Source organism: Podarcis raffonei, chromosome 17 (genome assembly GCF_027172205.1).
Source record: "Podarcis raffonei isolate rPodRaf1 chromosome 17, rPodRaf1.pri, whole genome shotgun sequence".
NCBI classification, from domain to species: domain Eukaryota; kingdom Metazoa; phylum Chordata; class Lepidosauria; order Squamata; family Lacertidae; genus Podarcis; species Podarcis raffonei.
Genome location: NC_070618.1, coordinates 8,264,130 through 8,284,807, shown reverse-complemented (window position 1 = coordinate 8,284,807; position 20,678 = coordinate 8,264,130). Strand labels below are relative to the sequence as shown.

At 45.1% G+C, this 20,678-nt stretch overlaps 1 protein-coding gene across 2 annotated transcripts; it reads left to right on the top strand.

The window, feature by feature from the left end:
• Window positions 1-2,191: 2,191 nt before the first annotated feature.
• On the top strand, window positions 2,192-16,777 carry PPP1R3B (protein phosphatase 1 regulatory subunit 3B). 2 transcript variants are annotated; one of them, XM_053370929.1, is made up of 3 exons: window positions 2,207-2,499; window positions 3,739-3,839; window positions 12,517-16,777. In XM_053370929.1, exons 2-3 carry the CDS (start codon window positions 3,835-3,837, stop codon window positions 13,406-13,408), a joined length of 897 nt encoding a protein of 298 aa, XP_053226904.1. In that variant the 5' UTR covers window positions 2,207-2,499; window positions 3,739-3,834; the 3' UTR covers window positions 13,409-16,777. The 2 variants fall into 2 exon arrangements, with proteins under 2 accessions (XP_053226906.1, XP_053226904.1); XM_053370931.1 differs by lacking the exon at window positions 3,739-3,839 and having other exon boundaries at window positions 2,192-2,499.
• The last annotated feature ends 3,901 nt before the right edge of the window (window positions 16,778-20,678 follow it).

The window sequence follows — 20,678 nt, the reverse complement described above, 5'->3', positions numbered from 1 at the left end:
TTACCTTAGGGGATACAGGGCAGGTTGCACAGCACACACAGCTCTGTCCTGCAACAACTTGCCACCACTTGCCACCCACCAGCATCTGCCACCCTAGGCAGCCACCTTACTCTGCCAAATGGTAGGGCCAGGCCAGCCCTGTTTCCAGAAATTTGTCCTGTTTTTCCTGTCTGCAGCTCTTTCCCTCTCTCTCTCCCCCTCTCCCCGCTTACTCCAAAGGTTGTCTCCTTGCTTCTGATCTTGGCATGCTTCTTGACCCATCCATCCTACACTTTGTTGACAAGATCAGCTTCTATTTGCCTTCCACTCTGGTGCAATCCTTGCCTGAAAACTTCGTAGACTATTGGTCGTTTTCAGATGTTTTTACACCAAATCATTGTACGCTCCTCATAACAGGGATCAATGCAAACTGATGGCACTTATATAGGTTGGCATTAGGTGATTGAGCCTAGAATTCACACAAACCCCTAAACATTTACAGTCAGCTACACCAAATTTATCCAGCACTCAATTGTCTTTCCTCTTGGCAAGTATTGTGGCCACTATCTTATCAGACATCTGGCCCCTGGGCAGTTATTTACAATGCTTTCTGGGTATACAGAATCATAGAACTGTAGAGTGGGAAGAGACCACCAGGGCTATCTAGTCCTGCCAGTCCCCTGGGCAATGAAATAATCTTTTGCCCCACGTGGCACATGAACCTACTACTTTGAGATTGAGAGTCTCATGCTCGATCGACCGAGCTGTTCCAGCTGGGATGTGAAAATAATCCTCAGGGCTAGCTCAAAATACTTTACTGCTTGTGACAAAGATTAATATTATCCCTCCCTCCTAAATTGTGGCATGTGGAGAAAAGGCAGAGGCAGATGTGGCCGATTCCACGCTTTATTATCTCTACTATAGCCCTTTGCCCATACTTAAACTAGAATGTCAAGACTAGGATTGGGAACACCTAGGTTTGAATCCTTCCCCACCTATACATTACTATTATACATTTATACCCTGCCTTCTTCCCTGACAGAGACTCAAGGCAGTTTACAGATAAAACAGGAACAGCAAAAAACACTGGGGTGGGGGAAAAGCTCACAGGGTGACCTTGGTCCACTCCCAGAGAAACCCACCTCACAGGATTACTGGGAGAATAAAAGCTGTCCTGGAAAGAGACCCCATGTGTGCTGGGATATCAACCATCCAGGGGTCCTTTACCTTTTTTTACCTTTACAACGAAAAACAAGTACTTGCTGTGTTCCAAACTTGAGTCTCCCGCTGTTTTTGGACTACACCTCCCATTAATTCCTAGGGACGCGGGTGGCACTGTGGGTTAAACCACAGAGCCTAGGACTTGCCGATCAGAAGGTCGGCGGTTCGAATCCCTGCGACGGGGTGAGCTCCCGTTGCTCGGTCCCTGCTCCTGCCAACCTAGCAGTTCGAAAGCACTTCAAAGTGCAAGTAGATAAATAGGTACCGCTCCAGCGGGAAGGTAAACGGCGTTCTGGTTTGCCAGAAGCAGCTTAGTCATGCTGGCCACATGACCCGGAAGCTGTACGCCAGCTCCCTCGGCCAATAAAGCGAGATGAGCGCTGCAACCCCAGAGTTGGCCACGATTGGGCCTAACGGTCAGGGGTCCCTTTACCTTTACCATGACCAATGGTCAGGGATGATGGGAATTGTAGTCCAAAAAAACCACACCAACCACAACCAACTGGAGACCCAAGTTTGGGAAACACTGTCTGCAAAGGCACTATATATTTGACACTGGTACTTTCTAAACAACAACAACTTCCCTTCAGAGAATCCTGAGGGGACTTTTTAACTTCCAACAGGGTCGCACAACTCTAGGCTGCATCCAGCGCCCCACATTTTCGGGAACGTTAGCTTGTCCCACCCAGAGCTGCACGTTCCAGGCACCCAGAGCAAACCACAGTTCCCAGGATTATTGTTGTGCGTCCAGTTGGGGAAAGGAAATGCGTTTAGTATGTTGCGCTTATTAGGAAAAGGAGGCCTTGGGCGCCAAGAGCGACGCCTCAGCCTGAGAGAAGGCCCTAAAACGCGCACGGGCCTGGGGTGGAAGTGGGCCGCTTGTCCCAGGCCTTCCTCCACGCTCCATCCCATTCCCGGCCCCCGTGCGCTCCAGATGCGCGCTATCACTTGCCGGGGCCGCCGCCGCCGCCCCCTCCCCGCCAGCCAGCCCGGCGTCCACGCGCCATCCTCCTGGTCTCTCACGGGGAAGCTGCGCCGCCATTGGCTGGCGGAGGGCGGGTGAAGAGGCTGGCCATTGGCCGCGCCGCTGCTTCCTCCCCTGCCGGGGCTGCTCGCCGCCGAACGGGCCGCTCTTAAGGGAGCGGAGGGGGCGCTCGCTTCGCGTGCGCGCAGGGACCGAATGGCCTGGGCCGAGGAAGGAGGGCAGGGCGCCTCCGCGCAGGGCAGCGGAGCCGAATTGGGACGGCCTGTGAAGCTGCTGCAAGCCCGGGAAGCTGTTGCGCGGCCCTGCGGCTCCAGGTATGGGGCGGGGCGGGGAAATGGGGCGAACCAGGTGCGCAGGGAGGGCTCTCTCTCTCTTTGCCCAGCGTTTGCTTCCGAGGTCGGCCCCCAAGCGAGCCAGGTCAGGAATGCATTAAAAAAAAAATATTGCCCAAGTAGCGTAATGCTATGCAGAGAAGGGACTTGGTTTCCGCGTAACCGTGCGCAGGAATTGGCTGCGGCGATCCTGTGCGCGCTTGCGGAGTGGTGGGTGGGTGCGCGAGGGAGGGAGTTGCCACGGTGTGGATTCCGAGCAAGCGCAATAGGCTTGCGCGCAGCTTGGAAGAGAGCAAGTCCGGTTGAAATCGGGGCCACAAGGAAGCATCTCTTCATTCAGCCCGAGCCGGATCCAGCCTTGCAGCTCCCTGAGCCACGAGAAGAGAGGGATTCCCCCGAGGCGAAGGCGCTGCGCACCTGGCGAGGCAGTTTTGAAAGCGGGGAGTGGGACTCTGCTTCGTTGTGTGCTCTTTTCGTTTTCCGCTTTGGATTCAGCCCTTTTTTAAAATAAAACAAAACAAACGGGATATGAGAGCGCCGAGCTTGGTTTCACAGTGGCGCTAAAGGTGAGTCGAACAAAAGCGGCCTTACAAGGCGCGAACCTGCAGGCTCTTTCGACTCCCCTCTTAGGATTCCCCTTATAGGGTAGAGATGACCCGGTCCGACAACAGCTTGCCTCATCAGGATGCATGAGTCATGTCTGAGAGGACCTTTAAAATTTAAACCGGGGCTGTGAATGGGTTATCTTCGAAGAAGCGCACCTGCCGGAGATAATTTCTGTAGCAAAGGTTGCTTTTCTTTTTTTAAATGGTGCAGATTGGCTTACAATATTTTATAATGCCTGCTTTTGCCTGAATCCACTGCGACTAGCAACTTGAAAAGACGAGAAGGTGGCGTTTGTCCCCTGCTTTGAGATTATTGAAAGCCCTCCAACACTTAATGCTCAGAAGTCCTATTGAATTCAGTAGGGCTTTCAAGTTTGCCTAGGAATTTAGCCTGCAATCTCTAGACACATTTTCTCTCTGAATCCACTTCTGTGTGAAGGTGTTCAAGGGTGTGTGTGAATATGAATAGAGGTGCCTCTGCCTATATATTTGATCTCTGTAAGAAATTGGAAGGTGGTTGCCTTGTTGGCATGAATGTAAAGGAGGAGGAAGAAGGGGTGGGGCCTGGCATTAGTTTTGGAGCTCTGCTAATTCTGCCTTGTCCTGATGTTTCCAGGCAATGAATCTATAGCTGCTGTGCCTTGTGAAATCTGGGTGCACCTCCAGCCCAGATCATCTTGCAGCATCTTTACAGCTAACCACCTTCGTCCTTATGAGGTATGTAAAACATAATACTATATTATTTTATTTGCACACAGAAAGAACCGTTTCAGTATCCATTTTCTCACTTTTCTAAGCTCATTTAGCAGCACAATTTTGTAGCGTCTACTGTAAGCAGGCTCCTGTTGAATTCAATCAGGTATACTTCCAGGTTGGATGGGTTTAGGATTGCAGGCTGTAAAAGCCATTGCAGGGTCAGGGATAGAATTGAACAATATTGGTAGCAGTTTGGGATGTGTGATAAATTGCCCCCAAATAATTTTGAGGGTTATACTCTGCTGAGAACTTTGATAATCCCTACTTCTAGAAGTACAGTTCCCTGGGAAGAAGCAGCAATTGTACCAATTTGAGGCTGCAGATCCTAAAAGCATTAGAAGAATCCTGCTGGATTAGGTCAGAGGGCCAGCGTAGACCAGCACCTTCCCCTCAAGCTGTGCAACCAAAGGCAGATAGAAGATTGCAAACAGGACATGAGTGCAATAGTAATCTCCTGACTTGCAGTTCTCAACAAGCAACTGTAATACAGTGGAGGTAGAACATAGCAATCAATCGTGTTTAGTAGCCATTGATAGCCTATGCATGGTGGGACATTTCTACCTTGTAACCATACATCGGATCAGGCTGCACATCTGTCATATGCTTTATGTCTCATTTGGATGATGGGACGTGGGTGGTGCTCTGGGTTAAACCACAGAGCCTAGGACTTGCCGATCAGAAGGTCGGTGGTTCGAATCCCCGCAATGGGGTGAGCTCCCGTTGCTCGGTCCCTGCTCCTGCCAACCTAGCAGATCAAAAGCACCTAAAAGTGCAAGTAGAGAAATAGGTACCACTCTGGTGGGAAGGTAAACGGTGTTTCCATGCGCTGCTCTTGTTCGCCAGAAGCAGCTTAGTCATGCTGGCCACATGACCCGGAAGCTGTATGCCGGCTCCCTCGGCCAATAAAGTGAGATGAGCGCTGCAACCCCAGAGTCGGTCACGACTGGACCTAATGGTCAGGGGTCCCTTTACCTTTTACAGTTTCAGAAATCTAGGAGCATGGCTTTTGTTCTCTGTGTTGGAGGGTTTCTGATGGAGCACCGATAGACTCTAAGGCTTCATCATGCCCATACATAAAAAGAGTGCTCCAGGAGACTGGAGCAAAACCCACATCCTACCTAAGATGGCTAGATGAAAAAGGGAACGGGGCTCCTGCAGTTTCAATAGCTGTGTAGAACAGGGAATTTCATCAGGTGTGGAGTTGTTGTGTCTTTAAGGTTATAGAAAAACGAGCAGTTGCTTCTGCATCATAAAGGACATGGACAAATGGATTTGCAGTAAGTGGTGAAGGTGAGAATAAGCAGAAGTCTGGTGGCTGGGTCAGATTAAGGTCATTCAGGAAACAATTTTCTAAAATGGAGAAATAAGTCTGCTGTCATTTCATTAACAGCAAAAAAGGAATGAAAACAAATGAACCTGATTTTGGCTCTCCCAATATTGTTGAAAGCGCTGTTGCAGCTGCTAATATTGTTTGTGTTTTGTTTTTTAATGGCTTGAAGCAGTGATAAGATGATATAAAAATGGCCTTCCTTAGGCCAAAGATCCATCTAGTTTAGTTTCGTGTTTTAAACAGTGGCCAGCCTTAGGAAACTCTCAGTCAGTTAACTACTTTCCCTGTTGGTCTTTTAATGCAATATCTGGTATTCAGATATATGCTGGCTCTGAATGTGGCAGTTTCATGTAGCTGTTGCAGGGGGTTGGACTAGATGGCCCCCTGTATCCCTTCCAATTCTACAATTCTTTGATTCCATGTGATGATAGCTATTGGTTAATCTATTAATGAATTTGTGAAGTCCATTTTGAAAGTCCTCTTAAGTGCTATGATATTAAGCTTGCACAGTGATAATAATTGCTAACTTTGGACTACTAGAGCTGGGCTTAATTTCAGTGTAATTCAAAGTGATTTTAATAAAAAACAGACCATGCTAATGTGCTACCCTCTCTTTGTATATACATTTATATGCTTTCCTTCAATGGAGTTAAGGGCAGTATACATAAAAATCCATATTTAAGTGCCTGTGTTTTGAAACCTGGACTTGTACAGTGAACCCCAGACTCATATGTTTGGTTTCAGATTTTGACATCCTTTAGGTGTGAAAACCTCAGCAAACTCAGCTCTAATACGGTCCCATAGGAAGCTTTGTACTTGTGACTCCCAACAGAAATCTCTCAAGGGCTTTATCCTTCCAAAGCTTGAATCGCAGCAAAACCTTCAATCTTCATCTGGGAGTTACTTATAACAAAGCAATATGCTTAGCCTAATTAATGAGTAGGATGTGAAACTGGGCATATTGGGAAATAGATACAAAACTAGCATGCTAGCTCTGACTTAGTTTGGAGAGCGTATTTAAGAAAATCAAGCCTATCTTGGCCAGCATCCTGTTCTCACAGTAGCCAACTTTGTAACAGCAGTTGGGCCATGACACTTGAATTCCAGCAAAAAATAATAATTATCAATTTGCAAATAGGCAAGAGGCTAAAACTGACTTCTTTCCCCAACATCTGCCAAACTAGATTCCAAACAGGGAATTTCTGATGTTGTGGTTCTTCCTTGTTAGACATCAATTTTATTCATTAAATGAGGCTTTTGTTTTGACATATGGTTCCTGAAATCATGCAGCACGTGACTTTTTGAACAAAAGAAAATCTGTCTTTTAGGATTTTGAATTGGTCAGAACTGTGATGAGTTCTTAGGAAGCTGGATCCATCTAGCTAAGTATTTAATAATAATAATAATTTTTATTTATACCCCGCCCTCCCCAGCCAAGGCCGGGCTCAGGGCGGCTAACAAGCAATAATAAAAACAAGTTGAATGAATACAACTTAAAAACAAGATTAAAATACAACATTAAAATATTGAAACATCAAAATATTAAAATGCAGCCTCATCACAGGAGGAGAAAGGAAAAAGAAAGAGAGGGAGGGAGGGAATCAAAATGGCTCCAAGCCAAAGGCCAGGCGGAACAACTCTGTCTTACAGGCCCTGTGGAAAGAAATCAGATCCTGCAGGGCCCTGGTCTCATGAGGCAGAGCGTTCCACCAGGCCAGAGCCAGTGTTGAAAAGGCCCTGGCTCTGGTTGAGGCTAATCTAACTTCCTTAGGGCCTGGGACCACTAGGGTGTTGCTATTTATGGACCTTGAGGCTCTCCGTGGGGCATACCGGGAGAGGCGGTCCCGTAGGTACGAGGGTCCTAGGCCGTGAAGGGCTTTAAAGGTCAAAACCAGCACCTTAAATCTGACCCTGTACTGGTAAAGCACTGGGTGAATATGGAAGTGGAAGCAGCTTTGCAGACTCTCAGGCAGAGGACATGCTCAATCCTACCAGGAAATGCTGTTGTGTTGTGAGGAAGGAATGTTGTGAGGAAGGAATTGTCCCATAAAGGTTGACTTGTGTTTTGTCAGGGGCTATCTGCATGACAATAGAACTGCCAATACCTGGCATGCTGATAACAGGTATCTGAAACAGGTCTGGCACATTGTCTCTCAAACAAAGAGTCTTTTGGCACTTTAAAGACTTAACACATTTATTACTGCATAAGCTTCCCTGGATTGTGGTCCACTTCATCAGATGCATGAAGTGGGTACAGAGCAGTATTTTGGGTGGGGAATGAAATGCAGCAAAGGACACACAGTGATAATTATGTACTTAATGCTGGTAATTCATAAAAAACAGCTGCTGGTTACACAGGCATGCTGGCACAGCCAGTTAACATAAATAATGTCCTAAAAATCATGTTCAGTCCATAAATAATGGCAGTACAAATGATTGAACTTCTTGATGCAAACTCCTTGCAAAGTTCCTTTATCATCACCATCGTAAACTTTTATTGCACAAGCCAAAGGCCATGGCGTCATCCGATTCCTTTATCTTGAGTAGTTCTTCCCATTCAGATGGTTTGATGTATTGCAGTTCAGTAGTTTCATGTTACAGCCCCCCTCTGTTGAAGTTCCTTGGAGTAGTTCATCCCATTTTGATATGCTTTGGGTTAAGTGCAGACAAGTGGATTTTCATATAGCCAAGAGGAATTTCAGAACATGATGGCTGTCAAACTTGGTAATCTTTTGAGAACCGTTTCCACATTGGCATGTCTGCTGAGGGACCTTTGAGCATCTGTTGTATGTTGCAGAGGATTCTGGATCATGTTCTGGAGAAGAGCATGCTGTTTGTGTTGGGTATTCATGTTAGTAAAGGTAAAGGGACCCCTGACCATTAGGTCCAGTCGTGACTGACTCTGGGGTTGCGGCGCTCATCTCGCTTTATTGGCCGAGGGAGCCGGCGTACAGCTTCCGGGTCATGTGGCCAGCATGACTAAGCCGCTTCTGGCAAACCAGAGCAGCGCACGGGAACGCCGTTTACCTTCCCGCCAGAGCGGTACCTATTTATCTACTTGCACTTTGACATGCTTTCGAACTGCTAGGTTGGCAGGAGCAGGGACCGAGCAACGGGAGCTCACCCCGTCGCAGGGATTCGAACCGCCGACCTTCTGATCGGCAAGTCCTAGGCTCTGTGGCTTAACCCACAGCGCCACCTGCATCCCTGGTATTCATGTTACCCTGCATCAAATGTACTGCAAAACCCACCCAGTACTCCCTATCTTCTCCACCTTGCAGGAGAACATGAGTAGTGGCAGGCAAGTTGCCTTTAGGCAGCTTGTCTGCCATTAGTCAATCATCTTCTCAATGAGAAGCTTCTTGTTTCTAAGGTTCCCAAGAATGCTGTTTGAAAATTGCTTCCCAAAGAAATATACACAGTAGTTGTATAGGTAACCCTTGCTCCACAATGTTATGGTATATATGGGCTTTACTCTGAGACCAAGTTGTGAAAGGTATCTAGACAGTGTAAGGCTGAGCAGAAACAGAAATTGGTTTGCTTATCCACAAAATGGGTGTTGTCTCATGTTTGTCAGATATAATTTTATCTGTTGGCTGAATCACTGTGCACTTTAGACAGAATTGCATATATGGGGAGAGCTTTCCTATTTGCAATAATCTCACCATCTGGAATGATAAATTAGCAGAACTGGTTAAAAAAAATGTGCAGGGGCTTCTGTGGTTAACTGCGAAACTTAAATTTGTTCAGCTTAAGCTATCGCCCATTGCTTCCCATTTTTACCTGTACCGGAGCTTGTTTTCTAGACTAGGAATGGTGAGTAAGCCTGTGGACCTTCAGATGTTGTTGGACTACATCTCCCATCATCCCTAGCTAGCAGGACCCAGTGGTCAGGGATGGTGGGAATTGTAGTCCCTAAACAGGTGGATACCCAAGTTTGGGAAACACTGATCTGGAGGGTCACAGACTTCTCACCCCTGCTTTAGACTACTACCTTCTTATTTCAGTGTTTTCTGTTATAAGCCCTTCAAATATCCTGGATGACAACAACCAGCCCCAAATAGCATGGTCAGTGGTCAGGGATTATGGGAGTTATGGTTCCAGCAGGGTCTGGAGGGCACCTTGTTAGTAAAAACTGACTAGTGCGGGACAATATAGGGGATAGGTGCTCCTGCGCCATAGATTCTAGTCTTCCAACCCAAGATTTACACTCATTTGAGGTCCAGAATATTTGAAACTGGTCCGTTGTTAAACTTGGCACTAAACATCACCAAGCTAATTTATTACTCAATTAGGCCTAGGAAGTGGTAGCATGCAGAGCAGGAAATACATTACAGTGGTACCTCGGGTTAAGTACTTAATTCGTTCCGGAGGTCCGTTCTTAACCTGAAACTGTTCTTAACTTGAAGCACCACTTTAGCTAATGGGGCCTCCCGCTGCTGCCGTGCCGCCGGAGCACGATTTCTGTTCTCATTCTGAAGCAAAGTTCTTAACCCGAGGTACTATTTCTGGGTTAGCAGAGTCTGTAACCTGAAGCGTATGTAACCTGGAGCGTATGTAACCCGAGGTACCACTGAACTTTCCAGTCTAGTCTTTACGTTTGTGGTGGTTCTTTTAACCTTTTTTGTCACTCATTCTTGGATTTGGGCCATTTCTGCAAAGTGTTACAAGAAGTTCAGATTCGTGAAATGTCTCAATACTGGTTTGGCCGCTGACCGAACTTGCTAATGCTGGTTCCGGTTGCACGTCTGCTGCGGCTTCCTTTCCAGCAATGAATTCAATAGAGTCTGTCACTGCTGCTTAATCAACGTGCCACTTCCTGTTTCTAAACTTCCAAGGAAAGTTTCCAGTACTGGTGGGCGGGGCTAATTTGCTGCATAAAGAAGCCTTATTAGAGACAGTGTACAAGTTGCACTTCATTCAGCTGCCTGAACCAATCCGTTCCCTTGTTGGGATACCAGCATTTCAGATTGCAATGTGGTTTCTGTCCAGCAACTTCTGGGTTCCTGGGTGAGCATGTTGATGAATGTGTCCCTGCGTTTGCTTTTTGAGAATGCTTTCAAGTGAGACTTGGTGTTTCTCAAACTTGGGTCTCCAGCTGGTTTTGGAGTACAGTTCCCATCACCCCTGACCACTGGTCCTGCTAGCTAGGGATGATGGGAGTTGTAGTCCAAAAACAGCTGGAGACCCAAGTTTGGGAAACACTGTTTAGAGGAAGAGTTGTTCCTCCATTAGACTGCTTAAAATAAATATAAACTATTATATATTTCTGGGGTTGTCTGGTGCAGAGAAGAACGAGAGCTGATAATTGTGTTCATGTGAAGTAGAAGACTGTTAGGATGGAGCAGGAATCTGAACAATGGATCTTCTCTGTTGAAATTTTGCATTGGAATCACTGCATCTGAAAATGCTGCATCTTTCTACATGATGGGAGGAGCATGATTGTTAAATTAGTATACTTTTCATCAACATGGTTTGGTTGAAATTTTAAAAAGAATATTCAAATTGATTACAGTGGTACCTCGGAACATAATCTGTTCCGGAAGACCGTTCGAGTTCTGAAAGGTTCGAAAACCGATGTGCAAAGGGCGGTCTGCAAATTTAATTGAGAAAATTTAGGAACACTCAGCGGAAGCCGTTCAACTTCTGAGGTGCCTTCGGAAACAGAAGCATTTACTTCCGGGTTTTCGCCATTTGAAAACCGGTTCGGAAACCGAGGTGCCACTGTAATTTAAACAAAGTTCTAAATTGTCACAGGGGGTGATGTAGGAAATGTGTTTTGAAACCAGTTTTCTCTTTGATAATTTGCATTCTTCTGAACATATATCCGAGCCAGCTGATTGCAAAAGCAGTCAAAATCTGTTGGTTTGCAGGTATTCAGATTGGAATGCTTTTCATTATGCAACCCATATATCTCTTCTGTTGCATAATTTTAAATCTGCATGAGGCAGTTGTGGAATTTCTGTTTCTTTGTACCAAGGATGTTGGCCAAGATCACTTACTTGGTGACTAAGGCTACCATCCTATGCGCACGTACCTTGGAGCAAACTGATTGAAATTTGTAGGACTTTCTTCTGAATAAGCATGCTTTGGATTGCTCTGCATGTGAGGGCTGTGGATTCAGGCATTTTAAAACTCTATTTAAGGTTTTTGAACTTTTTAGGCTAAATCTCCCATCAAAACGAAATACACAACCCTGAAGCAATGCCATCGAGCTAAAGATATAAATTGTGAATGTGGCAAACACGTTTTGCAAAGATGTGTGTATCATGGAGAACTGGGATTGGTTCTGGAATGCTGTTGAAAACTAGAAGCTAGGGTCACCCAACGAAGCTGAATTTTGGGAGATTAAGGACACCTAAGAGGAAGTATCACTTTAAACAGCTCATAGTTAAACGATGGAGTACAGTACCATATAATGTATTGATGTGGGAGAATGTCGTTGTGGTCACATCCGTTCATTGCTATCCCATAAGCACTTGGTTGGCCACTGTGGGAGCAAAATGCTGCATTATCCCATAATATTTGCTTCAACATCTTTAGGGCACCTTCATAACCCAGGTAATACAGTTGGGGGGGTGACAGACCAATAGAGGTGGCTTTTTTAGCAAATGGCAGAAAACCTTATGGAATTATGGGATAATGCACGCAGTGACTTGCGATCTCGATCACACGCAGTCTGTAGTCTGCTGGCAATAGGAGTACAATATGGGCATGTCTTTAAGTTAACATCTTACATTAAAAACCTGACAGTACCAAATTATCGAAGGCTTTTCACCAAAGCCAGACTAAAAGTCTTTCCTTCTGCAGTGTTGGATGGCAGGTTGAAAGGAGTTCCCTACTAGGGCAGACTTTGCTCGTGTGCTCAAGACATCGATTCCATAAAACATATTTTGTTGCACTGTGCAAAATATGAGCAAGCCAGGGCTGAACTAATATTACCCTTACTGGTACCTTTCCTGGGAAAATCAGAGGATCACTATGTCAGGTTCCTATTGGAAGACCGGACAAATGCTAGAACATTAGCAGTGGCAAACTTTTTACCGGTGGTTGCAAGAACCAATGATCCCTATATTCTGAACAAAATGCTTGTTTAACCTGGAGGTAGGCTGTGTGAATTGTGTATTGCTTTGTAACGATTTGTTGGGTCTCTGGACCGTAATAAAGGTTGATGATGATGCTGGACTAAATAGGCCTAGTCAGATCCAGTAGGAGACTCCTTACATATAAAACCTGGGTTTTGTAGCTGCATGAGTTGTGATATGGCCCTCTGATTATTGATCAGTCTTTGTTTTCTTCCTTCTTCAGAATATTGGACTCCTTTCCTCACAAGCCCACAATGGCAGTGGATGTAGCCATGCAGGTCTACCTTCGCACACCCTACTTGCGAAGGGAGAGTTTTGCCTGCAAAATTGCTCCGAAGCCGAAGACGCCTTTGCGGCCTTGCATCCATTTGAACAGCAACACCGAGCTAAACGAACTGGGGGAGGAAGTCAAAGCGCTGCAGAGTAACCGGGTGAAAAAGAGGGTTTCCTTTGCGGACAGCAGGGGCTTGTCTCTCACGGTCGTCAAAGTGTTCTCCCAGTTTGACGAGCCGTTGGAGATCCCATTTAATATCACGGAACTAATAGACAACATTGTGGGCCTGACGACCGTGGACAGAGACGACTTTGTCTTGGATTTCGTACAGCCTTCTGCAGATTATTTGGACTTCCGGAATCGCCTCCAAGCCGACTACGTCTGCCTTGAAAACTGCATGCTGAAAGATAAAGCCATCATCGGCACCGTGAAAGTCAGGAATCTTGCATTTGAGAAGGCTGTGAAGATCCGGGTGACATTTGACACCTGGAAAACCTTCACAGACTACCCATGCCAGTATGTTAAGGACACGTACGCAGGTTCAGATAAGGACACGTTCTCCTTTGAGGTCAGCTTGCCAGAAAGAATTCAACCCCATGAAAGAATAGAGTTTGCTGTGTGTTATGAGTGTGATGGCAAGGTATACTGGGACAGCAACAAAGGCCTCAACTACAGGATCATCCGGTCTGAACTCAAATCTGCCCGGGAGATTTCTCAGCCGCAGGGCGGACCTGGCTTTGGGATTGCCTTTGACCAGTTTGGAAGCCCCCGGTGTTCCTACGGCCTGTTTCCTGAATGGCCCAGCTACTCAGGGTATGAGAAGCGCGGGCCTTATTACTGAATGAAAGATCTGGACTCTGTATTTGCAAACATCCTGCTCAGCAAACGTCTGGGCGTTTGCTGCAAGGGCACAGTTGAGAAAGGAGGCTCGCATGAGTTGGCAGAAACTGAAACTGAAGGACTTGCGAAACTCCTGACTGCAGATGGTTTTTAAAAACAGGTGCTCTTTGCATCATCCTGGATGTAATGAATTTAAACAGCTAGAAAAGGGGAGATCTCTTTGCTGTCTTAAGATTAACGTTGCCAAGTCTCCCAAGTCCAGTTCAGCTTTCACTGCTTCGGTCCAAGCAGTTCTGCTGACGTGTTTTGAGGTTCACCACAGTATTGCAAGCCGTACAGAGAAATGTTTGCCTATGCTTCACCTGTTGAGCTATGGAACCCTGCTGGGGTACACATCTCCAAAAAGCTATTCCATGTTTGACAAAGAACTATGGAGTCAATATCCAGCCTTGTGAGAAAGCTATGCTAGCATCTTCCCTTATCTACTTTGTCCGATCTGGAAGCGACCAAGGCCTTCAAATAGAAGTGGCTGTAATTTTAGCTTGTATTATGACTCTGCTCCCTTCCATTTTAGGAAATGCCTTCATTTGTGGGAAGATAGCAGGGTGCTTACTCACTGTTCTGCCTTTTTTTTGACGAGAACAGTATGTTTTAAGTTCTTCTCAACAATGGCTGAGGCAGGAGAGTCTTTGGGGAGGTCATTCATGTTATAATCTCGTAGCCCCTGAGCAAAATGTGTGTGTTAGCATAGGTTGAGGGGCTGCGATCTTATTAATGTGCCTTGAACAACTACTTTGGGTTGGCTGCAAAGAGTAAAAATATCTATTTTTTTATGAACACATAACTTTTCATATGACCGTTTTATTTAAATGTATTTCTTTTGAGCCTGGTATAGTTGTCTGGTTAAATAACTGTTTTGTTTTACTACTTCCCCATCCCCATTAATTTTATAAAATTGAGTGTTACTGACAAAATCAAATAAAGGTTATCGACTTGTATGAGGAATATTCGTTATGTTCAGTGCAACATCCCTGCCCCACTGCTCACTCACAGAAAGGACTGTACATCAATGATACAGCATGTGTTCTCTGCTAGCAGAAAATTCCAGGTTTAAACCCTGGGTAGGACATGGAGAGACTATGGTTGAAACCCTGGAGGGCCACTTTGGGGCAGTGTTGACCATACAGAGCTAGGCAGCTAATGACCTGACCTAGTAGGAGGCAGTTTTGCATGTTCCTGTAGGCTAGGAAAGGAGAGTGGAGGAAGGGCAGGAGGAAGCAAGGACTGTGGAGCCTTCTCTATAAGCCAAAAAGAAAGAAAGAAAGATTGGGTTGTTAATTTCCACACTAGCTTCACAGTACATAGCTACAGCAGACAGCCATGTTTCATGGTCCATTGGGGACTGTTAGATCCAAGCCCCTACGTTGTGACTTGAACACTAAAGAAAGCCATTTAGCTTCCCTCCACCCTTTGTACTGTGCAGGCCCAGCTCACAAGAGCTTTTGACAGTTGCAAGTGAATTCTCAACCCAAACACATGAGACAAACGAATCTGTGGAGTATTGCGGCTCAGTCGTGAAGCAAACGTGAGTTATGCCAGCTCTACTCAAGTATGGGGTTACAGTAAGGCGGACTGAAAGTTAATTTTGTTATGTGAGCTATAGCTCCATAATCTGCTGATGAAATATTGTAAGACTCTTGGGTCAGATTTCTAAGCGCCCGGCTACCTAACCCTACTGGTTCCTCTTGCATTCTGTTACATGAAACTGCTCAGATCATCTTGAATTGTAAAGTACATGCATCCATACAATGCTGTGTGCTTTAGGTTGGCACACAATAGAAGAACTTTGTCTTGGAATGTCCACTTGTTGTTAAATATGGAAAAGGATCCTAATTAATGTGCCACTAATGGCCAGAACCTGAATTCCTACTTGGAACTGTGCTTATAAGCATCTGCATGTTGGAAATGCCAGCATTAAGTACCCAGGTGGTCTCAGATGCTAGCACTTTTAAAACCCAAAATCTGCTCCCCCACAAAGAGTAGAAAATAATCTGCTAGCGTAACTTGGTCTGAATCTAGCTTCCTAAGAGTTGATGCTTATCTAGTCACCAACCCACCTCCTCCTTTACTAATCTAGAATGGGAGGAGCAGCTTCCGAGGCACTGGGATGTTCTGGGGAGAAGTGAGAGTGGCTGAATCTGCTCCAGTGTTTTCATTTATTCTCTTCGGTTACAGAAAAAGCAATCCAGCTCACTGCTATGGTTGCGATAGCTTTAACAGAGTGATAGAAGGAAAGGATTTATTTCCCAGCGATGAAAACCGTAATGAATGAGCGAAATATAGTTAAAATACAACCTTAGGATTGCAACTGGTAAGATTACAAGAGCCCGTATTAAATGGTTTCATCTTTTACGGAACAGTTTCTACCAGATACTTAAATTCCTCATGGGAAAATAATGCTATTTTTGCACTTTACTTCTGAGTAGATGTCATCCATGGAAAAACCAGCAATATCACTAACAGGTTTTTTCCCCCAGAACTGTCCCTAGATGTTCAGTTTTGAGTAAAGTGGAAAAGTTGAGTTGTGAAGATCCACCAGTCTTTGATTGAAGGCTACTTTACCCAGAGGTCTGAGTCGCACATTGCCCCAGTATTTGGATTTTATATGAGGCTGGGGTATAAGAGTGAGATTTAATCTTACAGGCCTCTAGTCATGGGCTAAGCTTACAGATTAAAGACCTGCTTGTTTGATCCACTACATGTAAAACCTACATACTGGGACCATGTGTAGGAACTGGACCAAGGACTCAAGTAAATGGGGAAGAAGTATTGGAACTGAGGAGCTCCAGCAAGATCACTACATAAATCCATCAGACTGTTGGAAAAGTTAGGATCCAATTTCTTCCATAAAGCTGAACTCCTAAGGGCTAAAATTACTTCCTTTGGAGCTACTTCAGGACAGTACATTCTTGTAAATAATAATATATATGTGTAGCTAGATGGGTGGGGACTTTACTGACTCTGCTAAAGGTGTCTGTAAGTAACTTGCCAGGCAAGCAGCTGGAGACAAGACTGTGAAATGGAAACTAGGAATGGTTCTCCCAAACAACCCCTTTCATTTCAACTCTTCCCCCGCCATTTTGTTTTTAAAGTCATCTTCCTGGCTTCCTGGTTCCAATTGCCAATATGAATGTAACTGAGGAATTGTCATCCTTGGTTTTATGCTTCAGTGCCTTGCATGTTTTTAAATATTTTGTACACAACTGAAAAAATGCACTTTACAATCACAATGGATTTGTTTTCTGTAGTACTGTCTGTAATATCACAAGGCTTTTGTTTTTATCTTGAATAAAAGAAAATGTTACAAGGAGACTTTGCGTTTTGTGACGTGAGAGCTCGGTGGTAAAACATACCTAAGAATTAAATCTGGAGGCTAAAAAATTGCCTGGGAAGAAGAGAAAAAAGGAGGGCAAATTAAGGATGAGCGAAGTCACACTTGGGACGCGGGTGGCGCTGTGGGTTAAACCACAGAGCCTAGTACTTGCCAATCAGAAGGTCGGCGGTTCGAATCCCCGTGACGGGGTGAGCTCCCGTTGCTCGGTCCCTGCTCCTGCCAACCTAGCAGTTCGAAAGCACGTCAAAGTGCAAGTAGATAAATAGGTACCTCTCTGGCAGGAAGGTAAATGGCGTTTCCGTGTGCTGCTCTGGTTTGCCAGAAGCGGCTTAGTCATGCTGGCCACATGATCCGGAAGCTGTACGCCGGCTCCCTCGGCCAATAAAGCGAGATGAGCGCCGCAACCCCAGAGTCGGCCACGACTGGACCTAATGGTCAGGGGTCCCTTTACCTTTTAAGGTCACACTGTTGTAAAACGAGTGTGCTGTACCTAAAGAAGGGATAGGTAACTCCTGGCCTCTTGGCTAGATCTGGGCCTTCTATGCAATGGGCCTTGCTTCTAAGTACATAGGATCACAGCCATGGTAGATCTTTCATTGGATTTTATTTGAAGTGCCACAGCCTTGTCTAAGAACACTTGCTTCATGGGTGCACAACCTTAGTGGTGCCCTCTTTATTATAGAGGTTGAGAATTATTAAGGAATCAGGTTGCGCTAGAAAATGCACATCTGGACCATGATTTCACATTGATAAAAAGCAATGAATCAAAGAAATGGGGAGACAGGACTTCTCAGCCTCTCCTTGTGTATCCAATTTTGGAGGCCACAATTTTAAGAAACAATTGCGCTCTCTCACCTTCAAAAAATTAAGCTGCAATCCCAATTACTCGGGTGCATACTTCATTGGACACAGCAGGACTGACCTCTGAGTCAACATGCACAACATTGCACTGTGTAGCTCCAATCCTATGCCTGTTTACTCAAAAGTAAGTCCCACTGTGTTTAAATCAGGGATGTCCAAAGATCATTTTGGGGGTCTAATCTGGCCCGCCGATCAATTTAATCCAGCCTCTGTGGCAGTCTATCTCTTGGGGTAAAATCCTAAAAGAAAGAAGCTAAACAACTTTGGGGTAAAATCGTAAAAATAGCTCAAAAACTAGAATCCTAAAACAATTTTGGTCAGCCCTCATGCATGTTCACTTCATCAAATCTGGCCCTCTTTGAAAACAGTTTGGGCACCCCTGGTTTAATTACTCTTACCCTCTAGTAGGCATGGATGAATATATTTCTCACTTTCCCAGTATTAATTTAAGCTGACACCATTTCTGCATCTGTTTGCAAAAACATACCCATGTGAAAATTAGTACACACTTTTGTACATGTTTCTCCTAATACTTTGAAAGCAATTTCCGCAATGCAATGCATTTTTAATACAGTGGTACCTCGGGTTACATATGCTTCAGGTTACACACTCCACTAACCCAGAAATAGTGCTTCAGGTTAAGAACTTTGCTTCAGGATAAGAACAGAAATTGGGCTCCGGCGGCGTGGCAGCAGCAGGTGGCCCCATTAGCTAAAGTGGTGCTTCAGGTTAAGAACAGTTTCAGGTTAAGAATGGACCTCCGGAACGAATTAAGTACTTAACCTGAGGTACCTCTGTATGTTATACACACTAACACACTTTTCTGTGTGCATTTTCCCTAATAAGCATTTTTTTAGTATCTTTTGTTCGGCAAGAATAGCTGTGCTTTGGTTTGCATATTGGTTCCGGAAGTACAGGCTAAGCAGCTTTACATTAAAATGCAAACTAAAATTCCTTTCTCACCCATACCTATGCATTAGAATGGCAGCCTCAGTCCATTGAAAGCAACAGGGATTATAGGCAGCCAGTTGTTCTGAGGACATTAAATAGCGCTTAAATGAGCAATTTTAACTAGATTGGGGCACAGGATTTAAGAGTAACTGGTGTCAGTAGGAATATTTTGTTCAAGGAAATCAGAATCCACTTTAAAAGGCTGCAGCAGTGCAGCAGTAGCAGTGTGACTGTGACTGATTATTTATATGAAAGAGAAACTAACACTAAATTTAAAAGCAGCTAGACAAAACAAGTTGCTTGTGGACATTATAGAACCCACATGATGAATGAGAGACTGCCCAGAAAAACTTGACAGTATTTGCTCAACCCAAATTCAGCAATTTACCGGATAATTCAATTCTTGGTCTCTGAAGTCTTTCAAGACCTATCTGCGAATAAGCCCTACAGAAATCAGTGGGGATTCCTTCTGAGTAAGGAAATCAGCCCTGAGTGCTCACTGGAAGGACAGATCCTGAAGCTGAGGCTCCAAGACTTTGGCCACCTCGTGAGAAGAGAAGACTCCCTGGAAAAGACCCTGATGTTGGGAAAGATGGAGGGCGCAAGGAGAAGGGGACAACAGAGGACGAGATGGTTGGACAGTGTTCTCAAAGCTACCAACATGAGTTTGACCAAACTGCAGGAGGCAGTGGAAGACAGGAGTGCCTGGCGTGCTCTGGTCCATGGGGTCACGAAGAGTCGGACATGACTAAACAACAACAGATATTTATATAGCAAGGGGCATTTAATGCTACAAAAGTGATTTGATGGAACAGTTTTTGATACTGGTAGAAATGTGCAGTGGAAATTAACTGGTTCTGATATAAAATTATATTTGCCCAAACATTTCTAAACACAGTGACGTTCTAAACACAGTAGGTTCATTTCCTACTAGAAAGAGGTGTTTCTGTGTCTGCCTAAGAAACAGGTTTTTGGGAGGGGATGCAGAGGTCCAGTCTGTTAAGAACAATGTGCACCTCTTTAGACATGCATTCTAGCGCACGATGGGCAATGCGTTCTCCTTTTTTCATATGCTTTAGTGATAATATGAATGAAACAAACCATATTTTGTAAGCAAGTACATAACATTCAGCCTTCAACTGATAAAGGGTAATGCTGTGAAACAAAATGTAAGTTTTCCATGTATGGAAGATTAAAAGGGAGTTGTTCAAAGCGATGGTCTGCAAACAGCTGAACTGAAAAGGACCTTTTTATAAATGTGTTCAGGCATAACTGCTTGATTCTGCTCCAGGATAAAGGATTAGAATTTCAGAGCTAGAATGAGTAAGTCTTCACTGCCCCACCCCTTCTCAACACATTTAGTTGTACTGCTTGCACATCCTATCAGTTTACATGGCACTTTACAGAATATTATAAGCAAAAAAAAAAAGCCAAAGTATTGTACCAGGGCATTTACAATCTAAATGTTCCCATTGAGGTTGGCAAAAAAAGGAAAGAAGAAAGGAGCACATAGCAAAGGATGAATGGTAAGCAAACACAATCATACATAACTGGCCGCCATTTTTGCCACTCATTCCTATTCTAGACCACCCACAGTTTTACTTTACTGACAAGTATAAATAATTCCCACAATGGGCAAAGGCTGGTATAATAAAACTGAAAGGTATTTTCCCAGGAGGACAACTGATTGCTATGGTAAAGGTAAAGGTAAAGGTACCCCTGCCCGTACGGGCCAGTCTTGCCAGACTCTAGGGTTGTGCGCTCATCTCACTCTATAGGCCGGGAGCCAGCGCTGTCCGCAGACACTTCCGGGTCACGTGGCCAGCGTGACAAGCTGCATATGGCGAGCCAGCGCAGCACACGGAACGCCGTTTACCTTCCCGCTGGTAAGCAGTCCCTATTTATCCACTTGCACCCGGAGGTGCTTTCAAACTGCTAGCTTGGCAGGCGCTGGGACCGAACGACGGGAGCGCACCCCGCCGCGGGGATTCGAACCGCCGACCTTTCGATCGGCAAGTCCTAGGCGCTGAGGTTTTACCCACAGCGCCACCCACATCCCATTTGA

Excerpts from the sequence above, each read along its gene's own strand:
- PPP1R3B (XM_053370931.1), top strand. The coding sequence starts at position 2,381 with ATGGCCTGGGCCGAGGAAGGAGGGCAGGGCGCCTCCGCGCAGGGCAGC. Across the intron at positions 2,500-12,516 it reads GCGCGGCCCTGCGGCTCCAG|AATATTGGACTCCTTTCCTC; the intron begins GTATGGGGCGGG and ends TTCCTTCTTCAG.